We start from the raw sequence: 25,075 nt of genomic DNA, 5'->3' as shown, positions 1-25,075 counted from the left end.
TCAAGTTATCTGAAAACTAAAAAGAAGCCAGGTATCTAACCACCTTTGTCAGGTTTCAGTATGGTACATTCATCTCAGCATTAGCACCATGTATTTTATTTTACCATGTATTAACTAAGTTGAGCAGTTTGTTCTTCCCCAATTCCCTGCTAATACCATCAGTGGTGTTCTTAATAAATGCAAGAGATTTATGTTCTTGAAAGGCCACTTAATTATTTGGGACACCCAGAGGAATAGCTAAAGGAGGAAAATTAATTACAATCAACAAATAGTGGCATGACCAAGCCAGCATCTTAGGCAGAGAAAAACTGGTTCATGGCCTTACCATCTGCTACTTCCAATACTGCTCCTTTCCACTACTTACAAGAGCATGTGCAGTAAAAGTGTACATATATTTTTGTGCAGGCACACGTAAGTAATTATTTAAATATTTACTGTTAAAACCAATCTGAATTTAACTAGAATAGCAATTATTTTGTCAAATATTTCATCCCAACAAATTTTGGTTTCAGGTTCAACACCTTACAAGTTTGTGTATATCCTTACCAAAAAGAATATTTTTTGCCTGACATTAATTAGGAGCATATATGGATTCTATTATGGCCACATGGATCCTACAGCCATGGAATTTGCCAGGGAAGTCACCCAATTATAACACCGTGTTCCAGTCTAAGATCAACACAGAACTCTCAACTCAAAGAGATGATAGCTACGGTGGCTTTACGCCACTGCTGCACCTTCCCAGAACCTCAGCTGCTCTGCAGCCTCCAGGTTAGTATAGGACAGCATGAGAGATTGCCGTATGGGCTACAGCACTACTTGGAATCATCACATCACTGGGTGCAGCACTGCAACCCCACCCCTAACATACCACCTATGCCAGGGCTTATGAGAGGATCCTCAGAAGGCAGCCTGACAGTCATCTACTACAATGCCTGCGTATGGAGAGTCCAGGCCTGGCTATACACAGCGCTTATAGAGCCCTTTTACACCACTTCATCCCTTTTACTCCATCAGGTTTTCACCACAAAATCTTATCTTAAGACATCATAAGAAAGTTTGCTCTAGCCCCCATGGTTGAGAAACCCTCAAACACATGAGTCAAGTCAGATGCCAGCTGAGTATGCAATAGCTCTGGAGCAGACGACATCTCTCATTCATCTCAATCAAGACTATGAATTCAATGATTCTGTGGCTATGGAATATGGCATTATACCTATCCCGGAAAGAGGTTGGGGAACGCAGATCAACCTTACTTTAAATCTGAGAAAACTAGAAAAAAAATCTAAGTGATATTCTGCAAGATTACCTTTCTTCAAGTTCTCATGGACTCCATTCTCATTGTTCCTTCTTTCAAGATTCTCCATACCAATTTTTAGGATTACATCTTGCTCCTGATCCCAACTGCTTGATTTTGGTCTGCAGATTCATTATATCAGCACTCTCACCTACTTGATTCAAACTGCAGTCTCATCTAGTCAGTCACATCTAATTTTATTTAGACACAGCACCAGGAGCTTGAAGTGACTATCAATTCCAAGTCTTGAGCTCTGTCAGGTCTTTTATATCGTTTTTGCAGCAGGAAGGGAGATCTTCTCTCTGCTTTCAAGGAGTCCTGTCTCCTGGAAGTTGAGATGAATCCTCCTGAAGTATCAGACTGCAATTTTACTTTATAAAATGAATAAGGGTTTAATTCCTTTGGGAGTAGTTGCTGAATTCTTGCTGGATGATTTACAAGTTCAGATGGAGAGTCTGGAGACCTGATGGAAATGAATTCTGTAGCTACCTATTTGGAGTTGGAAGTTGAACGTGCCATCCCCAGCAAGTGCCCCTATAGATAGTTTTGAATAGCTGGCTGTGTCAATACTAGTAAATTTAACTTTAATCCCATTACATTATCTGCTACTTTCACCACTCAACTCTGACAAATAGAGCAAGTTACACCACCTAGACCACCATGGGAATTGGCATACACAAAAAGGTTCTCTTTCACTCTGCATACCTTGCAATAAGTTAGTTTAGTACTTTAGCACAGTTGAACTGTTTTGAAGACTCCATGTCCCTAGATTAACTTTATCCCCTTTACTAGCTAAGCTCCAGTTGTATCTATATAAAGATGCTTTAAGTTTTGGTTTATCCCAAACTCCCCTTCACACTTTTTTTCAGTATGTATAAGTGAGCAATATACTAGAGTAACTGAGACCATACCACAATAGTCCACCGGATTAATCTATTATAATCTGTGAGCCAACTGCAATAAATGTCACTAACCTGCTCAAAAGTGTTTAAGCATTAATTTCTAGATTTACCTGTATTTAAACTTTCCACTCTTAGAGGGAGACCTGACTGGGCCACAGCAACAAGTTTCAAAGCAATATAGAACTGACTTCTTCCAAAATATCCAAGTCTTGTTGCACCACAAAGTTCCATAATCTGTAAGAGAACAAATATTAGTATTTATGAGAGGCAAATCAAAATGCCAGATATTTTATCAGAAAAAGCAGCCACCTTTAAGTACAGACATAACACAGAACTCTTAAGGTGGTAAATTTGTCAATGGCAATGCTTTGCATTAACTAGTGTCTTAATTTTTTGGCAACAGTGGGTCATGAGTAGGGTCCCTGTTTTCTGGAAATTGCGGCTATCATCATGTTTGTTTCCCACAATGACTCTTCATTTCTGAAGTCACCATTCAAAGGGGGAGGGAGATGGCGGCGGCACATGGGCAGAGGTGACATATGGGTATGGAATGCAGAGTCACATCCCCCAGATTTCTGCTAGGAGACACCTGACTCCTCCACAGGCTGCAGGGCAGAGGCTGGGGGCTGGCTGCTGTTGAGACTCGCTGTCAACTTCTCCCCTCCTCACATAGGCTTGGGCTTGGCAAAACCACCATGGATCTTCTTCTGGAAGGGCAGGGCTCCTAGCAGCGGGGCACCAGGCTCCTTCGCCATGTTGCAGAGCGGATGCCACTCACATCCGCTCTCAGCAGTGTACACAGCACCTCTCCCCCACTCTTAGCTGACTCCTGCCTTCTCCCCCTAGCACACAGCTGGCCTGGCTCTAGCCCTCAGTGCCCAGCATTTTTGTGCTGTAAAATCTCATGTTTGTTGATATATGTATTTTTTTGTATTAATATAACTCTTATCTGAAATTTCTGAAATATACAGATTTGAAAATCTGAAATTACTCTGTTTTCATTGCCAGAAAACACTGGCCCTAGTCATGAGGCAATTTCATAAGAAGAGTTGTGAAAGGTACAGATCTGGGGAATAATCATGGAGCAGTTCAGCCAGCTGCTACAGCTGTTCCATCAGCAGCTGGGCTGTCTCTACTCCTGGAGGTATGCTGCTGTAGTAATAGCTGGGGCCCAACCTTAAAATGTTTCAAGGATGTTAGCATCCTACCAGTTATGCTAAATGCAAGGCAGAGATGGAAAATTATGATTTTCAAAATCTTGTAACTCAGACAAACCTAAACAGAATTCCATGGCACAAACTAGACCCACATCTCTGGCTGCACTCCCCTTGCTGAATTTCAGTTGAGAAGTTAGAGCTTCTAAAAAAGGCATAAGTCTTTTATAAAAGAAAGTGTCAGACAGCCTTAATAGATAAGTTCACTGCCAGATCCCTTTATAAGTTGTCAAACATAGCAAGTGCATATTTCTAATCTATCATTTTAGCTACCAATGCACATGTCTAGTCAGAACACAAGAAATTTCCATGAATATATATTGGAAAAGAGTGGCTCAACCTATTATGGAGTAAGAATACGCAGGGCTCAAGCTATATTCAGCTGATGTATGACCCCTTGGATAGGTCCATCAGTGGCTATTAGCAAAGATGGGCAGGGATCGTGTCCCTATCCTCTGTTTAGCAGAAGCTGGGAATGGGCGACAGGGGATGGATTACTTGATTACCTGTTCATTCCCTGTGAAGCACCTGACATTGGCCACTGTCAGAAGACAGGATACTGGGCTAGATGGACCTTTGGTCTGACCCGGTATGGCTGTTCATATGTAAACTTGTACATAAAATGAGAAATGTGAGCCCTCAGGGAATTAAAATTTATATTTCCTGTTTCTGAAGTGTTCAGCACACAGACATCTTGTGAATCAGCAGAGCATTGAAAATACAAGAACAGAACCAACAGAGGGAGATTAAAAAAAAAAAAAAAAGATATAACAGCATTTTTCAAACTTTCTGAGCTGAGCCACCCTCTTCGAGTTACAATTTTTAGTTGTGCCCCACAATACTTGCCCTTTCCCTCTTGGTTTTCAGGATGGGGGAAGGCATGTACTACTGTCTCTGGGCGCAGAGGTGTTGATACTGATCCACAGGCTGGGTGGCCTGCTGAAGTGAATCAGGGGGTGAAGGAGGAGTGGCGCTGGCCGAAGCCACCTAGTGTCACTGCTCCCCTCCCAGAACGTTCCTCCCCACCCCCTTACGGGGGAACACCCTGCAGTTTGAAAACCTCTGAGCTGTAAGAACAAAAAAATGTGTGCTGATTTGTCAACAGTATTTCACCCAAGCTACACTTGAAGCACTTAAATATTCTTGCAAGCGCAATTTTCAAATAAAAGTTAAGGCTGCCCTTCCCAACTTTTTCTTCTAACATTATCTTTCTGAATTTAAAAACCTATCACTTTGGCTACTACTCTTCAATTTGGGCCCAAAAATGTAACAAAGAAGCTACCTCAAACAGCCCATTCATAAACTATTTAATGCAAGGGCTGTTGCCCTAAGCAGCTGAGCTTGGAAGCAGACATCACAACCCATACAGGTGGTAAAACTCAAACAAATTTAATGTTCAAAGTGTAACAGATAGCAACTTTAAAACCGCCCCTCCTCCCCCGTGAATCTCCTGCTTCTCAACAGAATCCACTAGATACATGAGGAATGTTCTCAAACAGCTCAGCAATGCATAAGCCAATAAGATTCAGGCTAGGTGGATACTTATCCCAACTTGAAGACAAAACTCCAGTAAACTGGAAAATGGTGCTATCAGACTCAGGATATTTCAAGACAGAAGTGCCAGGACCCAATTAGGACTAATGGTAATAACCTGGCTCCATACCAACTGACCTGTAGAAGACCTCCTGAACCAACAGAACCAGAGGGAAAATTTAAAGGAACTCCTGATTCCAGACCAAGAAAGGGGATTGTCAATGTGTCAAGTTTTGTTTGACTAAGAAATAGAACTGGATACAATGAGGGAATCTCATGGGAGATAAAGCCTGAGTTGGGACCTTACATAACACAATGCCACACTGAGGCTTAAGACAGATTTTAGGTGTTGTACAAAAGTTCTGTTCAATGAATCTGCCTAGACATATTTTTTCTCTGGCAGATGAGTTTTGGTCTTGATCAGAGGGAGAAAGTCTTGCACACTAAACAAAGCTTTGAGCTCCAGAACCCTCATGGGGAGCTTTCACCCCTTACAGTCCACAAAACTTGAAAAGGATGAACAACAAGGTGAACTTCCCACTCCACCATCCGGAAATATTACTGTAGAGGAGAATTGAGAAAGGAATTCCTTGATGAACATATATTACCTTTAAAAAAAAAAAAAAAAAACACACAAACAAAAAAACCAATGAGGAGTCCTTGTGGCACCTTAGAGACTAACAAATTTATTTGGACATAAGCTTTTGTGGGCTAGAACCCATTTCATCAGATGCATGGAGTGGAAAATACAGGAGCAGGTATAAATACATGAAAAAATGTGATTTGCCTTACCAAGTGAGGTCAGTCTAACGAGACAATTCAATTGACAGCAGGATACCAAGGGAGGAAAAATAACTTTTGAAGTGGTAATGAGAGTGGCCCATTTCAGACAGTTGACAAGAAGGTGTGAGTAACAATAGGGGGAAATTAGTATTGGGGGAATTAGGTTTAGGTTTTGTAATGACCCAACCACTCCCAGTCTTTATTCAGGCCTAATATGGTGGCATCCAGTTTGCAGATTAATTCCAGTTCTGCAGTTTCACGATGGAGTCTGTTTTTGAAGTTTTTGTTGTTGAAGAATTGCCACTTTTCAGGTCTGTTATTGAGTGACCAGGGAGACTGAAGTGTTCTCCTACTGGTTTTTGAATGTTATGATTCCTGATGTCAGATTGGGTTAGGTAATATCTTTTATTGGACCAACTTCCTTTGATGCAATAGACAAGCTTTCGAGCTTGCACTGAACTCTTCTTCAGTCTGGGAAATGTACTCAGAGTGTCACAGCTAAATACAAGGTGGAACAGATTATTCAGCATAAGTAGTTAGCACATATTTCAAGCGACCATTCAAGGTGAAGTGGCCTGTTAACACTACTCCTGGGGGGGGGGGGGGGGGAAGAGAGAGAGAGAGAGAGAGAGGAGGTAGCTAAGATGGCGGTTTTCTGTTACCTACAGCCTGGCACTCAGATCTCACAGAATAGGCTCAGAGGAGAAAGTGTGGGATATACACCATAACTTAGGGCTTGTCTGCACTGGCAATTAACAGTGCTGCAACTTTCTCGCTCAGCGGTGTGAAAAAACACCCCCCTGAGCACAGCAAGTTGCAGTGCTATAACGTGCCAGTGTAAACAGGGCCAGAGCGCTGGGAGCTACACCCCTCATTGGGGTGGGTTTTTTTTTTAGATCTCTCTCCCAGCACTTCGCCGCAACCACACAAGGCACGTTAAAGTGCTGCCATGGCAGCGCTTTAGCATTGTCAGTGTAGACTAGCCCATACACAAAATCGCCTTCAAAACAAGGATCCTCCTCCAAAGAAGTAGATCGCATCATGCAAATATCCCGAGGGAACCTGCTTCAATACAGAAATAAAACCCCTCTGACCACAGACACATCCAAGTTGTCACCTACCACCCCATACTGGAACCCATACAGGGTATCAAACAACTATAACCCATATTTGATAGGGAACCCACCCTGAAATAAATCTTTCCTGAACCCCCTCTTCTCGTCTTTCAACAATCCCCCAACCTCCTCATCAGAAGCAAGCTCCCCCCAGAGCAGGACACATCGACTCAAAGCAGCACCAAATCCTGCCAGAACAGATGCAAAAACCTGCAGACATATCTCCACTGCTACAATGATCAACACTCTTCACAACACACCTTTCAAGATCCATGGGTCCTGCACATGCCTATCACAACATGTGGTGTATCTCATAGGGATGGGGGAGGGATAGCTCAGTGGTTTGAGCACTAACCTGCTAAACCCAAGATTGAGAGTTCAATCCTTGAGGGGGCCACTTAGGGATCTGGGGCAAAATCAGTACTTGGTCCTGCTAGTGAAGGCAGGGGGCTGGACTCGATGACCTTTCGGGGTCCCTTCCAGTTCTATGAGATAGGTATATCTCCATATATTATATTACTCATCCAGTGCACTAAATGCCCCAACAACAACTATGTGGGTGAAACCAGACAATCACTATGTTCTCGAATGAACTCACAGGAAAATAATAAAGGATATTTCACAAAGCAATCACTCTATATCTGACCTATCAGTCCTCATCCTCAAAGGAAACCTGCACAACACTTTCAAAAGATGAGTCTGGGAGCTTAAATTCATAACTTTGCTAGACAATAAATATCATAGATGTAATGGGCCATAAATCCAGTGTGTCTATTCAAACAATCTATAACCCATTAACAACCCACTAACAACACTAGATTAGGTTGACTTGGAGGGGGATTCGGGACAGCAGTGTTGTCACAGCACAGAAATGACCTTGGCACTGGGCTCAACCAGCCAATTAGGACTGGGGGCCAAGACACTGCTAATGCCAGGCACAGAGCCACTTAGAGTAGCTGGTCTCCAAAGCTGAACTTACAAATTGCCAGACTTTTTCAACTGGTCTTGAGGAGACTCCCACCCCAGGTGTGTTCAGATGACACCTGTGCTCACTGATACCATTTCTTCTTTGTTCTTGTAAATAAAGAAATCTGTACTGACAATCTAACCAGAACAAAAATAGCTCTGAAATGGCTGGGGGAAAAAAGAAAAACATGAGGAAAGTGTCACTTCAGTCTCAAATTTACCTACATTCCAAAGAAATGTGGCATCCCCTCACTTTAAATGTTTAGAATTATTTACATCAGAAAAAGAATTGAGATGAGTTATTTATAACAAAGATAATTAATTTCACAGCATTTTAAATCTCCTTCAAGGATGATATTTCTGACCCCCTCATTTTGGGTCTTTGACACACAGTATGCCCCATGTTGAGACACTGGTAGGTTGAGAGGCACGCTCCAACCCAGAGGATCTTATGATATAAAGACAGCAAGTATACAGAAAGGACTGAGAAACCCAAAGAACAGGATATACATATTTGTGTGATGTCACATAAGAGTTTTATCAACGTGTGTGGGGGATGGCTGCAAGACTAATGAGCAGTAAAGCCACAAGACTGATATCCACCTTCTCACAAACAAAGGCTCAACATACTTTGGACCACACTGTCACATCAGAAATGTTAATTCACAAATGTTTCAGGAAGTATTAACAGGTTTCTCTGGACTATGTTTTAAATCTCTCTTCTCTAAAGCCATCTTTTGAACTCTTACGTTATCCGCTACCCAACTGTACATTACAAGGAGGGAGCCATAGAAAAGCCTAATGTTTTTGTTACATAAAATTGCAACAAACTGAAAGATCAGGTATCTCCGGGTCTTCCATGGATAAAAATACACACCAGGCCTTTAATGAAAACCTGAAGTCTCCCATTTTCATTAACAAAGCTCTCATTTCAGCAGGGTAATGAGATGTAACATATATCACTGTTGCAGAACTTAATCTCTCGCATCCTGGGCCTTGAGGCAATAATTCTGGAAGCAAAACTCCATAACTGGAAATAAGGGAATGTTTCTCTGCAGTTTTGTTTTAGTTAGTTTTTCAGCTATTTGCAGTTAAGCAGGTTTGAGTGCTAGCAGTAGTCATCGAGGAGATAGCTTAGTGGGCAGAGAGTTGATGAACAGATAGATTGCATGATTAATTGCAGAATCTCATGACAAGTTTATATCATACTGTAATGTATTACATAATACATTTACACAACATATTAGGTGAGTGTTAATATTTGTATTTTGAGAGCCTCTGTGCTGGCCACTGTACACACATGACTGAGATAATTCCTGCCCCAGATTTACAATTTAAAAGACAGACAAGTGTTGGGGACAGGGATATAACATCAGCCAATGAATGCGGTGATCATGACATAGATAAATGTAATTAATAAAGCTAACTTGTAAATCACACAAGTTGCCCTTGCCAGGAAGATGAAAAATCAGAGGAGTGATCCCTGAAGGTCTGGTCAGTAGGGACTGAAAGTTGTTCTGATGATTTCTTTAAAGCAAAGTTTGATGAGGTTTGTAAGTGCAGATGGCCATTAGTCTAATTTCAAGAAAACACTTACTCTGTTTGAAAGGTGAGATCAAATAGATTACTGACATCTGAATTTCTTCAAAGAAATGTTCTGGTAACTGGATAGATAGACAAAAAGCTAACTACACAACTTTAACCAGCTGAAAGGCAGAAAGCAGCCTCAAGGAAAGGAAGGAGCCTTGGATCTCAAAGTCCTCTCTACACAGCTGTCAAAAGGAACTGGAACCAGATCAGAACCACTTTATGTAACCTCATGACTGAAAATTCAATTCAAAGGAGCAAACAGGCAGCCCCAAGAGCCACTGCTTTCCAAAGTGTTCCCCTACCCTCTCTCATGCTGAGAGCGCATGCACTCCCTGAGAGTGGAGATATCAACAGCTTTTTCTTCTTTGAGTATTAAAGATTAAAACTCACTCTACACAAGCCATCAATACCCTAGGATCAGGCCACTCCAGAAGTTGGGTGGAGGGCAATATTGAGAGTACTGAGTTGAAGATGCAGGAGAGGGGCTAAGTCATATGCAATGGACATTACTGGGCCCTGTCTGACAATAATTATAGAGGGAGCTGGCAGTGACCCCTACATGTAGGTTGCTTAATTTCCATTTTAAAAGATTCTCTGTATTCTCTCTGAGAAGCTTTAACACTTCCTTTATTTGCATCAGGCCTTTAGAGTTTGAGAGGGAAAAGACACTTCTTTAGCCTGGAGGCTTTGCCCCATGAAATTCCATTTGCCAAGCAGAGTTATAAACTGTTAAAAATTACCATTTCCTTTCTCTCACTTGCTTCTCTCTGGAAAATGTTGGCAACCTGTCAAAATAGCTGAGCGTGAACATTCTAAAGATCTATGCTCACATTGCTACCAAGGCAGCAGCAACAGACACTGCACTGGAAATCCCTGGGAGCTACTGAAGCAGCTGTGATGAGAGGGAGGTAGTGGGCAAGGGCACGTTTGGCTCCCCAACCACAACTGAACAATCCATATTGTCCCATCATCCCATCTCATGTGCACATGCGCTCCAGTGCATATGCATGACAGTCCAATTTTATGATCACCTAATAACCCCTCTCCCTCTCAGGCTCCTTATATTATTTAGTGCACAGGTTGGATGTACGAGGTTGCACATTTGGCTTTCCCTAAATTTGGAGTGCTGGGCCTTGCAATCTAAAGAAATAAGTCAAAACTAAAAAAGTTTAAATGCGTTTAAAAATATCTGTTCAAAATCCAGGGCTCTCTGTTGATTGCAATAGGAACTGAATTTCTTCCTAATTTTTCTTCTTGTACTACCTATGTATTAGCAGGAAAATGGAAGCCTGATGGTTTAAATTCCAGGAAGTCTATACCCATAAAGAAGCTTAAACGTCCTGTGTTTGAGTGATTAGCTATTTTCAAACTTTAAAATATTTATTGGGATATGTTTACTATTACAAGTATTGACACAAGAATTTGTGGGTTTGTTTTTAATTACAGCAATGTGGTGTTTTTCTTGCTTTTTGGATAACATTTTGGATAACAAGTCCTGACAGCAACTAAGTAATGTTGTAATAGTACTATCACACAGTAATTGCAAAAGGAAGTAATGAAGTAGGTAGAAAAACAGTAGGTGAAAAAATTGGAGATAGCACCCTGGCTGCATTTATAAATAGCATGGCTGCTACTGTTTACTCCAAGAATAGTGACCAGTTTGAGCCCCAGAGAGGAAATCAGACGGTAAAGGAGAACAGGTATGGTTGAAACCCCTAAACCTGCTACTCCAAGTTGGTGCCCTGCCTTAATTTATTTTTCTCTCAGACTCAAAATGAAGACGTATAATTAAATAATGTAACTGACCAGGCTGTGTATTACTTTTCTTCCTCTGTTAAAATTTGGAAGGATTGAAAGTCTTCACACCTGATCTTTATTGGAAATGTGTTAACAGATTTTTGATAACTAACAGCTTAACTGACTAGTTGATGATCTGAATTTTTACTTATCCCTGCTCCTTGGATACCAGCTTTCAGGGTTAGATATTTTAAATTTTAATTTGGGGCGGGGGAGGGGAAGAACAGGACAGGGCTATTAATATTAATTCTTAGATAATTAAGGCATTTTAGAAAAAACAGTCTTGCTGGTTTGAAAACTGCCTTACTTCATTAGAATGGAACTTGCCAGACTGAACTGCAAGTGGTTCACTGGCAGGGGAAGCTACTGAGGAGCCAGGCTGGGAGTCTGGCACCTCAGGATAAGTCTATATACACTGCAACTAAAAACCCACAGCTGGCCTGTGCCAGCTGACTCGGGCTCACGGAGCTTGGGCTAGGGATCTGTTTAATTGTGGTGTAGACAGTCAGGCTTAGGCTGGAGCCTGGACTTTAGGACCCTGCTGAGGGGAGGGTCCCAGAGCTCAGGCTGCAACCCAAATGTCTACACTGCAATTAAACAGCCAGTTAGCCCAAGCACCAAGAGCCTGAATCAGTTGGCACAGGCCAGACAGGGGTGTCTAACTGCAGTGTAGATATAACCTCAGACAGCATCAGAGACAACTACCCTTCTTCACCTGCCACTTTCTATGTTGGCTGAGGGTAGGGAGAAGAGAAATTTGTGCCTGACGATGTCTCAAGAGCAAAGCTCCTAGTCTGGCTGTTTATATAGCTTCCTCACCCGCTAAATCATAACTGCAGGTTTAGCATGGTACTCCCAGCAGGGAAGTACAAGAGGGTAGTTTTATCTGTGGGGTGGGGAGAACAATTCCAAACGTATCCCCATTCTGTGTAGGATATGGAGGAGTGGAGTGTCAGGATGACAATCAGGAAATCAATGCCTATATTAGGGATGAGAGGGACAAGCTTAGCCCCTCACTAATTAAGTCACATTTTGAAGGTTCTCTTTGGGACCATAAATGCTAGACACTTAAATCTGTTTTTTATTAATGGAAAGCTTGGCTTAGATTCTGCAGTACAGTATGGCAGTCTGAAAATAAAGTACCACTCACCAAGTTTCCAACAGCCAGTCCAATTCAAACCTTGTTCTCTCTAATGCTACTCATCTATTATTCATCTACTTACTTGTTCTCCCCCTGTTAACTCCTTCACCTTTCACCCCTTCTCCAGGCTCTCAAGTAAATCACCTATCTTATTCCCGGATTACTGTTCCTGACAGTATGTGGTAGGAAGAAAACTACCTAAAACTTTGTCAGAAGATGGAGTATTCTGACCAACATGGAACCCTCACTATTGCTGGCACATGATGCCATATATCACATTAGTAGATGTGCAGGCGAATGAGCCTCTGATGGTGTGGCTGGGTCCTATGATGGTGTCACTTCCCCAGGTGGGTAATCTTGAGACCTACAAGATCTCTATCAAGCATTCTTAAAACTACAATACCCACCAGGGGAAGCGAGGAAACAGACTGTCAGAGCAAGATGGGTACCCAGAAGTCACCTACTACAGGACAGGCCCAACAAGGAAAACAGAACACCACTGGCCATCACGTACAGCCCCCAGCTAAAATCTCTCCAGCACATCAACAACGATCTACAACCTATCCTAGAAAGTGATCCCCCACTAACATAGGCCGTGGGAGGCAGGCTAATCCTCGCTTACAGACAGCCCACCAACCTGAAGCAAATACTCACTAGTAACTACACACCACACCACAGAAACACTAACCCAGGCAACCCCGTTGCCTTCTCTGTCCCCCTATCTTCTCTAGCAACACCATCATAGGACCCAGCCACACCATTAGAGGCTCATTCACCTGCACATCTACTAATGTGATATACGCCATCATGTGCCAGCAATGCCCCTCTGCCATGTACATTGGCCAAACTGGACAGTCTCTATGTAAAAGGATAAATGGACACAAATCAGACATCAGGAATGGTAACATACAAAAGCCAGTAGGTGAACACTTCGATCTCCCTGGACACTCAATAACAGATTTAAAAGTAGCCATTCTTCAACTAAAAACTTCAAAAACAGACTCCAAAGAGAAACTGCTGAACTACAATTCATTTGAAAACTTAACACCATCAATTTGGGCTTGAATAGGGACTGGGAGTGGCTGGCTCACTACAAAAGCAATTTTCCCTCTCTTGGTATTGACACCTCCTCATCAATTACTGGGAATGGACAACATCCACCCTGACTAAACTGGCCTTCAACATTGGTTCTCCACTTGTAAGGTAACTCCCTTGCATCCGACGAAGTGGGTATTCACCCACGAAAGCTCATGCTCCAATACGTCTGTTAGTCTATAAGGTGCCACAGGACTCTTTGCTCCCTTCTCTTCATGTGCCAATATATATTTATGCCTGTATCTGTAATTTTCACTCCATGCATCTGAAGAAGTGGGTTTTTTACCCACGAAAGCTTATGCCCAAATAAATCTGTTAGTCTTTAAGGTGCCACCGGACCCTTCGCTGTTTTTATGGATACAGACTAACACAGCTACCTCTCTGATAGAGGTATATTTGACACTGGGGGCATTTGCAGCACTAATAAGTGCTCCTGGATTATAAATACTCAAAAACTCACCCCTTCCAGAAATTCAGGTGAGGGTGTCATCTTTTTCAAATTCTTCTCATTAGCATACCACAGTTTCTATAAACCCTATCCTGGCTGCACAGACAATTCTCCCGTACCCGTAAAGGGCATATTTAAAAGTTACATATTTTATATAGACCGATAGCTGCAGGGACCAATCCAGCTCTATGGATAGCTTCCTGAGCCAGCAAAACACCTGTGGATCACCAGCATAAATGCTGATTTAGGGCATGTTTTACACTGCAATTAGACACTCTGGCTGGTCTGTGCAAGCTGAGTTGGGCTTGTAGTGCTTGGGCTAAGGGGCTGTTTAACTGAGGTACAGATGCTCAGACTCAGGCTGCGGTGGGGACCCTCCCACCTTGCAGAGTCCGATAGCCTGGGCTGCAGCCCAGGCTCAAATGTCTACACCACAATTGAGGAGCCTCTTAGCCTGAGCCAGCTGGCACAGGGTTTTTAATTGCAGTGTAGATATATCCCTAGTGAGCCACAGTCAGACAAGCACTGCTGAATTCAAAAGTAATAACACCCCTCTAACCCTCAGGGGCAGTGAGTAGAATGAGTGGGAAATCTGTCCAGATGTGATCCCCATTAGAGGAAACATGCAAGTTGTTTACAGTGAATGTTGTGAATGTGGGGCTGTGTAGAGGAGAAGGGGTTCTTTGTGTTATGGCTTAACTCTGAATTTAGGCAGAGGAAGAAGAGCAGACAACTTCCTGAGGTCCACTAGGAACCCTACATGCAGGCATAATTCACATGAGAAGCACTTTTATGGCCTTCCATAGCACCTATGTTTTAGGTATCAGATAGTTTCATTGTTTTCCTTGTTTATGTGGGTTTTACCCAGAGAAAGATTTCAAAAGCTAGTAAAATGGGATTGTAAAACAGATTGGCAAAGGGTTGAGGAGTTTATAGTATCTGAAACTAAGATTATTTATGACTTCAAGTTGAAGATATACCTTTAAATTGATAACTATTTATGTTGGGGTTATTGTTAGGTACTCTAAATATCTGATACAAAAAGGAATTATCTTTCAGGCTTAGAGAAAAAACGTTGTGTGTTTTCACAATGTGAGAAAGCAGAGAAACTGCCCACCAGCCTGGAAAGGAGTAAGCAGCTAGTCCCGCCCCATTATACCTGCAGCTAATGCCAGGCATGGAGGGGGTAGAAAAGGAGAGCCTGGTCCAGTTTAGGACTGACTGGCGAAAAGGCAGGAGCTAGTTACTGCCCTACCTGATAGGAAGGATGACTGCCAGCCAAGGCAGCCACCAGGAAACACATTCCATCTCTCAGGCAACAGCCAAGGGAGACTGCAGAGGAGACCTAGGAGCCTCCAGCAAATGAGGTAACTGGGTGACTACACTCCAGAGACATTGTGGGGTCTGGCTGCACCAAACGTACTGCTGCCCTGCCTGAAGGAGCCTGGGACTGCAGCAGGGTGCCACCCAATATCCACAAAAAGGACCTCTGGGCAGCAAACCACCCCAGCAAATTGAATTATAGGGGACACGTCCCAAACTGTCGGAAGTAGCCCAGGGCAGTGGATTTAGACTCCCTGCTTGGGGTGTCCCCTGTTCAGGGGTCAACTCACACAGAGCCCTGGGCTGGGACCTGGTGGAGTGAGAGGTCCTGGGTTCCCCTACCACCACTGCCTGAAAGACTGAGGCACCTTGACCTTGAAGTCAGGTGCATCACTAGGCTGCCTGGCCATCCATGCACCCTATTACACACACTGGAAAGAAATCACAAGATTACAATGAATACACAATCAACTACTTTGTTTACTTAGTCCAAGTACTGACAGCTTTGATCAACACCAAAACGTGAACATTTGATACATTTCTAAAATTCTAGTCCAGATGCTACTATTTAGGGTGGGTATTAATCTCTGTCCCTCTCTTCATGTCTTTTTTAAGCTGTTTTCAAATAGGGTTGAGGCTTGATACTGAACATTAGTTCAGTTTTGTGTTGGCATAAGTCTTTATGAGGGGAAGCTCATCATGTGAGTTATTATAAAGCATGATAATTTTGGATCAGCTTTAAGGGTTGGCAAAAGTTACACTAGTAGGCTGCCTAGAGAAGATCAAGTCTAGTATAAGCCTTGTCTACACTAGGAAAGTTTTAGCCAAAACTTCCTACCATTGCTAAAACCAGTGGGAATGTTTATATAGACCAGACACTGCTGATATCTTAGATCAGGGATGGGCAAACTTTTTGGCCCAAGGGCCACATCTGGGTATGGAAATTGTATGGTGGACCATGAATGCTCACGAAATTGGGGGTTGGGGTGCGGGAGAAGGTGAGGGCTCTGGAGTGGGGCCAGAAATGAGAAGTTGAGGGTGCTCTGGGCTGGGTTCAGAGGGTGGGAGGGGGATCAGGGCTGGGGGTCAGGGGTGCAGGCTCCAGGAGGCACTTACCTCAAGCAGCTCCCGGAAGCAGCAGCATGTCCCCCCTCTGGCTCCTACGCGAAGGCACAACCAGGAGGCTCTGCATGCTGCCCCATGCACAGGGGCTGCCCCTGCAGCTCCCACTGGCCACGGTTCCCGGCCAATGGGAGCTGTGGGGTTGGCACTTGGGGCGGCGGCAAAGTGCGGAGCCCCCTGGCTGCCCCTACACATAGGAGCTGGAGCGGGGACATGCCTCTGCTTCTGGGAGCCGTGCGGAGCCACAGCACTTGTGGAGCGGGGCAAGCCCGGGCCCCCGCCCCCCGCGGGGCCCCCGGGGCCGGATTTTTTTTTTTTTTTTTTGAGATATCCTATCGCCTAGAACTGGAAGGGACCTTGAAAGGTCATCGAGTCCAGCCCCCTGCCTTCACTAGCAGGACCAAGTACTGATTTTTGCCCCAGATCCCTATGTGGCCCCCTCAAGGATTAAACTCACAACCCTGGGTTTAGCAGGCCAGTGCTCAAACCACTGAGCTATCCCTCCCCCCCAGATTAAAACATCTGAAAGGCCGGATCTGGCCCCCAGGCTGTAGTTTGCCCATCCTGTCTTAGATTGGCATGTTTTCTGACCCTGTGCAGAGTAAATCTAATTGACTGTGCTTCAAACACCACTGAACAGCCCACAATAGGATTTTTCCAGTGTTAACACAAGTAGAATTGAGCATGTTTGCCACAGTTCTAGATATAAAAGTCAGAACTCAGCTCTCAGGTTACAAACCGTAAGAGCCAATTCTGGTACTAGTAGAAATGAGATGGCGTAAGTGCCTTATTGTTGCAGAGAAAAGAAACAAGCCTATCAATCAGCTCAGGGGAGATAAGTTAAAGGAAACAAAAGAAAAATATTTCATTGCAACAATGCATTTTAGACAAATTCATAACTTTGCATATATCTTTTGCAAATTGGGAGCTGCTAACTGTATACCCAGTGACTACACATTTTTTGTACTTACAAACAAGCTTGTGATGCATTTATCTCTTGCCACTTCCTATTAAGGAAAGTGGTAAAGCACAAAGTGCACATAAGCACATGCCTCATGTAGGCCTATGACATAAGTACAAGATATACAAGGTTAAAGATTTGTGGGTTTGGGTTGCCTAACTTCAGATTAAATTTCTAAAGGTTAGCTGAAAAGCAAAAATAAAAACTGAACCACAGATTTCTATACTGAATGAATGCCCTCATGTACTACACTATTGTGAATCTTTAGAAGAAATAAAATTTAAACTACTTCATCTAAAGGTGGTTTATAAAGAAAAATAATGGGTTTCTCTTTTTTTTAAACTAGGCGATACATAAAGGAAGCCTAAAAGTTTAAGATTCCTCTAATTAAAAATTCAAGTCTTATTTATAGAAATAGTAAGGGTGTGACAGTATATATACTAAGGAAACCTGTTTAATTCAGAAGGCACGTTCTCTCTCTTTATTCAGACTATTTAGAACAGAATTAACTATGCTAAAAAGAAAGACACCCAAGATCCTGACAAACAGCTGGAAAAGCTTGGGCTTTTGGGGGGAGGAGGGACACAGTGGTGGCAGGGAGAAGGGATTCTACACTCCTACCCCAGAGAAAGCTCTGAAAGGAGACTTCTAACATAACAATGAAAAAACAGGTAAAGAGCCCAGATACTATAATGACGGAAGCTATTAGCCTGATCCTGCTCTTACCGAAGAGAATGTCAAAGCTCCCACTGACCTCAATGGAAGTAGGATCGGGGCCCAGTAGATGCGCATTCCCAATATTTAAAAAAAATGTTCAGACCTGTTTTCTTGTAAATCAATCACTAAAATGAGAAAACCACTTGTCTTCCATCTTCAGGTTACCCTTTAAAAAGGTTAAGTACAAACTTATTTTTAGTAAGTGCATGCTCACCACACTGTTTATTTGGGGCAATTTACACTAACTCAGCTTTCATTTGCAGTTCATCTTTTATAGCTTCTGCTTTCGTGAGCTGATAATCTACCTTTAAGAGTAGATTTTCACAATAAGTCCTCATCTACATTAGAAAAATGTACTCTTAGCTGAATTTTTTTTAAAACTATTTTATATAGTATAGATGAGGCTTTAAAAGGACAGATCTGGAAACTCAACTTTGACAGTATGTCAGATTTTGAAGTATGTAATAAGATTTTACTCATAGCTAATGCCAATTTTTAAACCTATAGCAAGTTCTCACTACTAACCTAAATTGAAATCTAAAGCAGTAGAGAATGAAAACACTGTAATAACTGTGAAATTAAGATCACCACAACAATATTGACATTTTGGTTTTCTTAACTTGTTCCCCACATACACTATAATCTACTCTGAAAACTGATCTGCATTTTTAAATTGACTTATTGCTGCTGTATTTGAACTGATGGGTTTCTCCTATGGATCACAATAATTCCCCAATCTATTAATTTCAAGGTAATTTAACTATGGAAACTATTTGCCAATAGCAAATAAGGATAGAAAACAAAGGGGTAGACAAAGCTTTTGGAAATTAAAAGATTAGAGACACTGTTAGTTTATTAGACTGGCAACACTATTTTTTAAACCATATTAGTTGAATAAAGGACTAACAATAGAGTACTGTCACGTATATCACATTAAAACATCAAAATGAGACTCACTAGACAATGAGAAAAGGTTCCTCACTCTGCCCACCAAGAGACAGCCTTGACAAAAGAATATCAGCTAGCAATTTAATCACTTGCTTAAAGGTTATCCAGTGCAACTGTAGTTGTAAAAAGTAGATCCTGGAGTAATTGTAGAACCCACTCATTTTTCATACAGTCTCTAATGCCAAAGTAAAAGTCATTTAACTTCAGTATGGAACACCAGCGCTGATTTTTATTAAATGACAGGTGTTTTGAAGAGGGTAGTAGGCAGAGAAAATGCTTATTTAATTTTTCCCCCCCTGTAAGATTATTTTGCAACATAGGATCCTGCCTTCATGACATAGTAATTTCAGAAGAATGTCAAGCACAGAAATAATTTCACAGTGCCGTTAAGTAAATTGTTACAAGAAAGTTCTAGGCTCATTCAAGATAAGAGCAAAATACAGCACACGTGCATAAAATGTTCTGTGATTATGCAACTTTAACAAGAGTTATATAAATCCAGTACTGAAGTCTTCAAATCATTTACTTCCATATCCCTGGGATATTTTGTTCGAAAAATATCTTTGCTGTCAAATATAAGCCCTAAACCAGTGCAATAGTAACTGATAAGCCTAACAAAGTAAAAGAAAAGGGAAAATCATGGAGGCCTAATTTAATGAATAATTTCAATACTACACTCATGAGATTCACCGAGAACTGATTTTAAATTACTTTTGAGAAAATTCTCCTATTTCATGTTCTAATTCATTACACAGCTAAAACTTACATGTGCTTCTGTACTTTTCAATTTAATTCATCAGTGTACTTTTATTCCAAAAATTAGCATGTGTCACGCTTCGGTTAACAGGACTTCACTTGATACTTCAATGCCAGTTTACTACCCTAACTATTTTAAACAGGTTTTAAAATATAGCCTGATTTATCCAAACTATTTGAAAATACCAAATATTTATTCTGATGGATAGGTTTTCCTTTACACTTGATTTTTTGATGTTTAGATTCTTTGTTAGATTGAAACCTTTAATTTGAATTAAAAAATTCATATGTGTTTTAAAAGACAATTGTGATTGAGAAACTTTTTGTACAGAAATTAGATATCCATAACATTTCTGCACAATCAATGGATGCAGGGAGTCTCCATAATTTTTTGGCATCTAATATATTCAGAGTTTAAATTGTCAATTTAGAAAATTATTTCTAGTTCTTTTATGGTTTCAAACTAGGTTTGCAAATGAAAACAAATATGGCATTGTCTAATTAAAACTGCAGATTGACTAAAGAAGTGGCAAAATCCTCATCCACGCAAAATCAAGGCGTTCACTTTCAAAAAGCACACTGTGCAGAGAAGGGAAGGGTACCATGGTCTCCAACTGGTACAGTCACTAGAACTGCAATAGTAAAGGCAGACTGGGTTTGGTACTCCTCAATACAAGTATTTCATGGTCAAGTTATCCATTCTGTTCCCTCCATTGGTCTGTCCACAAACCAATCCTCTCTACTACCAGAGAGGTAGTGCTTCACAGTACACTGTGCACAGGGAAAACACGTGTGGTCTCTCCACTGTGTGCCTCAAACAATGAACTGCTGCATTTTGAACACTATTTACATGCATATAGGCCTGGACAGGTATCAACTACTCAATCTCAACTGATTGACTCTGAATCCTAATTTAAAAATACACAAAAGACTTCATTATGAAACAGCTGAGGCTGTCATATCTTCCCCCATTTGCACTTTTGGGCACACCCTTTAACCAGATTATTTTTTGCCCCAATGCTAGTTTAGTAAAGAACTGCCTGCAGAATGGCAGTTAAACAGATTAATGAAAGGCTGACATTAGCAGAGTTAAGGTTGTGGTGAATGGTCTCTCAGTTGTGGTAATGGTAAGCTGTGTGTTTTTGTGGGTGGAAGAGTAAAGGGTTACACGGCTAGGTGGCTCATCTTTTCATTTTCTTGCTCTTAACAGTTTGTCAAGCATATGTGTGTAGCAACTGTAACTGCTTCACTACAAAGATTTTTGTATATTGATTTCCTTGGTTTATTTAATACATAATTGAGGGGGGAGGCTTAGAAGCAGAAGTGAGTTTTTTTGTTTTGGGTGCACCAGCAGCTGTGCATTAGCCTTCTCTGTTGTGGAATAAAATCCAACAGAAATGTGTAGCTCCTCAGAGAAGATTGTGTGCGCCTTGCTCCCAACCACCTGGCTTGTGGCACAATGAATAACTTGTAGGTCCAAGGAAGGAAAGAAGCGAAACAAAAATTCCCACAAAATCAGAGATTCTGATTTTTAATCAAGCCTGTACTGATTTTAACAAAAGATGCCTTAAGATTTCTACTGCCTCTGATTAAGAACCTGTGAAGAGAAAAGGTTATAATGGAAATCCGCATGTATACATAGACCCAGCATTCTTAAATTTGGGGCAATTTGACTGGGCTAAATAAACTCGAAATCTATAAAATGTACTCACATTTTGGTTGTTTAGTACTAAATGTTACATTCTATAGGAAAATGGGAATTGTCCTACTGGATCAGGCCTGAGGTCCACCTAATCTATTCTACTGTCTCCTTCCTCAGTGTCCAGCACCAGGTGTCTCATAGGAAAGTGGAAGAACCCAATAGTAGGTAGACGTGGGATAATCTGCCACCCACACTAGGTCTCGTCCTGATCTCCAATAGCTACAGACTGATTTATACCCTGAAGAATGAGGGTATAACCTTTCCACAAATTTGTGTTATGTTAACTCTGGTTATTCTTGATATCCATACAAATGTCTATTCCCTTTTCTTCAGTCTCATTAAGTTCTTTGCCTCAATCACTTCCTGTGGCATTGAGTTCCACAGTTGAGTTAAATGCGGTGTGAACAAATTTACCTTTGGTTTTGAATGTTCTCTTCTTGGATTATGAAATGAGAATAGACATTTCCATTCTTCATTTTATATACTTTTCTAAACTAAACCCCGGTCTTTTCAATCCTCAGAGTTTTTTCTATGTCCTTGATCATTCATTGCTCTTTTCTGAACTTCCCCTAGTTCTTCAATATTTTTGAGACAGGGTGACCAGTACTGCACACAGCATTCCAGATGAAGCCACATTATTGATTTATAGGGGCATTTTACATCTTTCGCATTATTTATCATCTCTTTCCTTATGCACCCTAACATTGTTTGGTTCATAACTGCAGCTGCCTATTGATAAGACATCTTCATTGAGCTGTCTACAATGACACCCAGGTTCCCTTTCTTGAGTTGATCCAGTTCATTTACAACCGTGTAAGATATACAAGTAGTTTACATTTCTCTCTCCCAACAGCATTATTCTTCAAGAGAATATCACTCTGAAAGAGAATATTCACCTCCTTTGAGACAGACTAGGTAGGATTTGAACCTGTGACCACTTCTGTACAAAAGCACAAGACTACACTACTCCAATAAGCTATTGCATCAAGTATAGAGTGCTAGCACTGTACTATTTTATATATACAACTATTTTATATATACAACATGGAAGAGACACTAAACAAAATAAAACATATCCAATTGTGTTCATGTGATGAGTTTAAGGAATGTGGGAATCTGTAATTCAGAACACAAATACTATTAGTGGGTGGCCCTCAAGGTCTCATTCATAAAATATTTTTAAAAAATGAGTTTTCTTTTAGTTTAGAGATTTAAACAGTGTAGATCATGAATGAAAGGACATCAAATCAATAAATAATCAGACAACCAGATTTTTTAGTAATTTAAATTAATTTTGGCATTTAGTCCTCACCAGAATTTTTACACCACCCACAACTTATCACCCTCTTTTACTGAGCTGGAGCACATGATCCGATTCATTTAAAACTCCTTTCTCCTAATCTAACCACTCGATTTTAGGTGTCTAAAAAGTAACACCAACACCTCCTGATTAAGTGTACACAAGCTCCTGAAATTAATCCCACTTTTGAGTTGCAGAAAGTTGACATACATGTCCTTGCTGGTCTTAAACTACAATAATGCACTCTGACCCTTCACTGAGGCAACAGTGAACCTACAAGGTGGTATGGCTTTCTGGAAATGATACTTTACTCTGCTTAAAGCATCTTTCAGGGAACTCAAAGAACTTCACAAATGTCAAGGCCATGAACACATTATGGTGGATGCAGCGATAGCAACAATTCACGGTACACAACTGTTGCAACTACAGTTCCCCTGTGGATACTTTTCTAGGAACTCTACTAGGCAAACGATGCTAAATTATCCCATTTAGCTACACTGGTAGCACTACTTGTAACTGTGTAACATAGCTCTCAGATGAGTCCCAGTTCCCACTGGTCACAGAAGTAGTGCTGTAATTTTTGCTTCCACACATTGCTAATGGGAATCTACTGCCTTAGCACAACCTAGCCAGTATTACATAGTTTTAAAATTGCATTTTTCACTAGTAGATGCCATGTGCTTTACAAAGATATGCAGGTACTCTATTTTTGCAAATTAGGAAACAAGCATAGCATTATTTAATTATTTGAATAAGGTCACTGAGCCAGTAGCATCATCAGGAATAAAATACTGATTTCCTGTTTCCTAGTATTTCCCAGGACTGCTGGAGTTCCCATGCTTTGGATAGACTTCACTGTAAAGCTTTTAGAAGTGATATACTTCCCTGCCAGTGGCCAATGTTACCCCAGGAGCTCAGCAACGTAGCCTCCCCAACCCAGCAAGTTGAGACCTCTGAAATACATATTAACCCCATACTAACACTACGATCCCACGACAACACGCGCAGAGCCTCCCCGAGTTGGATAAGCATAATTACCCCGTTCCCAGCACTACACGGGCACAAGCCCAAGCCCAGCAGGAGTCGATGGCGCTGAAGTTGCCATTCCACATCGTATCTCGGGAGCACGGCGACTGCCCTCAGGCACATCCCCCACCCCCAGCCTGCAACGTTAACCCCGGGACGTGCCCCCAGCACAGAGCCCCCCGCTGCAGGGGAAGAACAGGCTTGGAGCGATGCAGGGAGATGCCCAGCACGCGGGGCAGGGGCAGCCCTTGAGAGAAGCCCCCCCGGTGCCTTCAGGCAGCAGCGGCGAGAGCCACAGGGCGGTGCCAGGCGCCCCCGGGAGGGATGACGGGGCGGTTGGGGGGAGGCAGAATCCTCCTTGCACCCGGGGGCGGCTGAGGGGCTGCTCAGCGCCCGGAGGCGGGAGGGGCCGGGGGAGGATCCCCGCCCCCGGCAGCGGGGGCCAAGGGCGGCGGTCCGGGGGAGGCGGTGCCAGCCCGCGGGGCCGCTGATGGGGGCGGGTAGCGGCCGGTACCTGCAGGACCACCTCGCTGGGCAGCTGCGCGGCGCGGAACAGCTCCAGCACCCGCCCGTTGGGCGCCACCTTCTTGGTGCTCTCGGTGTCGCAGTAGGAGAAGAGGTCGCAGTAATAGCGCTGCTCCGCCTCGCTCAGCGTCAGGCCCTCCATCGCGCCGCCCGCCGGGGGCCAGGGGAGTCCCGCGAGCCGCTTCCTCTCGGGCCTCGCGGGCGCCGCTGTCCCTGCGAGGCCCGGCCGCTGCGCTCGCGCTGTGGGGGCCGCACCGGAAGCGCGGGGCCCGCGGGGTGGGCGTGGCTATAAAGTTTCTCGGCCTCGGCCCCGCCTCCTCCTCCTCCCCAGCGAAGCCGCCGCCATTTACTGAGCCCCGGAGACTGGGGGGAAGGAGGCTGCTGAGCAAAACACGCCTCTCCCCCAGACCCGGATGTGAGGCCAGGCCCGCACCCTTCGTGTGCCGGAGGCGGCAGGACAGAGGCGCCTGCAGCGTCCCCTGCCGCCGTGGCGGGCTGAAGCTTGGTGCCCGCCCCGGTGCCTGGGCTGCTCCCCGGTGCCTCCTAGGGCAGGACGGAGGCAGGTCAGGCGCGTTTAGCGGCGGCTGAGTTGTGTGGCTCGCGGTGATGATCCCTGTTTTAGGCATCGGTTTTAAGCATACCTGATTTTAAGGAACCAAAATCAGGGCTGCTGAGGGGGGGGAGGGATAGCTCAGTGGTTTGAGCATTGGCCTGCTAAACCCAGCGTTGTGAGTTCAAATCCTTAAGGGGGCCACTTAGGGATCTGGGGCAAAATCAATACTTGGTCCTGCTAGTGGAGGGAGGGGAGTGGACT

The 25,075-nt window shown here is 42.9% G+C and overlaps 1 protein-coding gene across 5 annotated transcripts in view; it reads right to left on the bottom strand.

Moving 5' to 3' along the window:
- REPS1 (RALBP1 associated Eps domain containing 1) overlaps nucleotides 1-24,497 on the bottom strand; it is a 107,700-nt gene extending 83,203 nt beyond the window's left edge. For 3 of the 5 annotated variants that reach the window (XM_024194919.3, XM_024194920.3, XM_024194921.3), the window contains exons 1-2: nucleotides 24,251-24,497; nucleotides 2,310-2,433 (exon numbers count right to left, since the gene is read on the bottom strand). In XM_024194919.3, coding sequence (XP_024050687.1) covers nucleotides 2,310-2,433; nucleotides 24,251-24,403 — 277 coding nt within the window. In that variant the 5' untranslated portion in view covers nucleotides 24,404-24,497. Of the gene's footprint in view, nucleotides 1-1,309; nucleotides 1,761-2,309; nucleotides 2,434-23,748; nucleotides 23,808-24,250 lie in introns of those variants that run through there. The other 2 variants (XM_024194922.2, XM_024194923.2) reach the window with 2 other exon arrangements.
- Nucleotides 24,498-25,075: the final 578 nt, after the last annotated feature.

Source organism: Terrapene carolina, unplaced genomic scaffold (assembly GCF_002925995.2).
Source record: "Terrapene carolina triunguis isolate 2854851 unplaced genomic scaffold, T_m_triunguis-2.0 Scaffold85, whole genome shotgun sequence".
NCBI lineage: Eukaryota > Metazoa > Chordata > Testudines > Emydidae > Terrapene > Terrapene triunguis.
The sequence above is the reverse complement of the archived record's forward strand: the minus strand, read 5'-3'. Positions and strand labels throughout refer to the sequence as shown.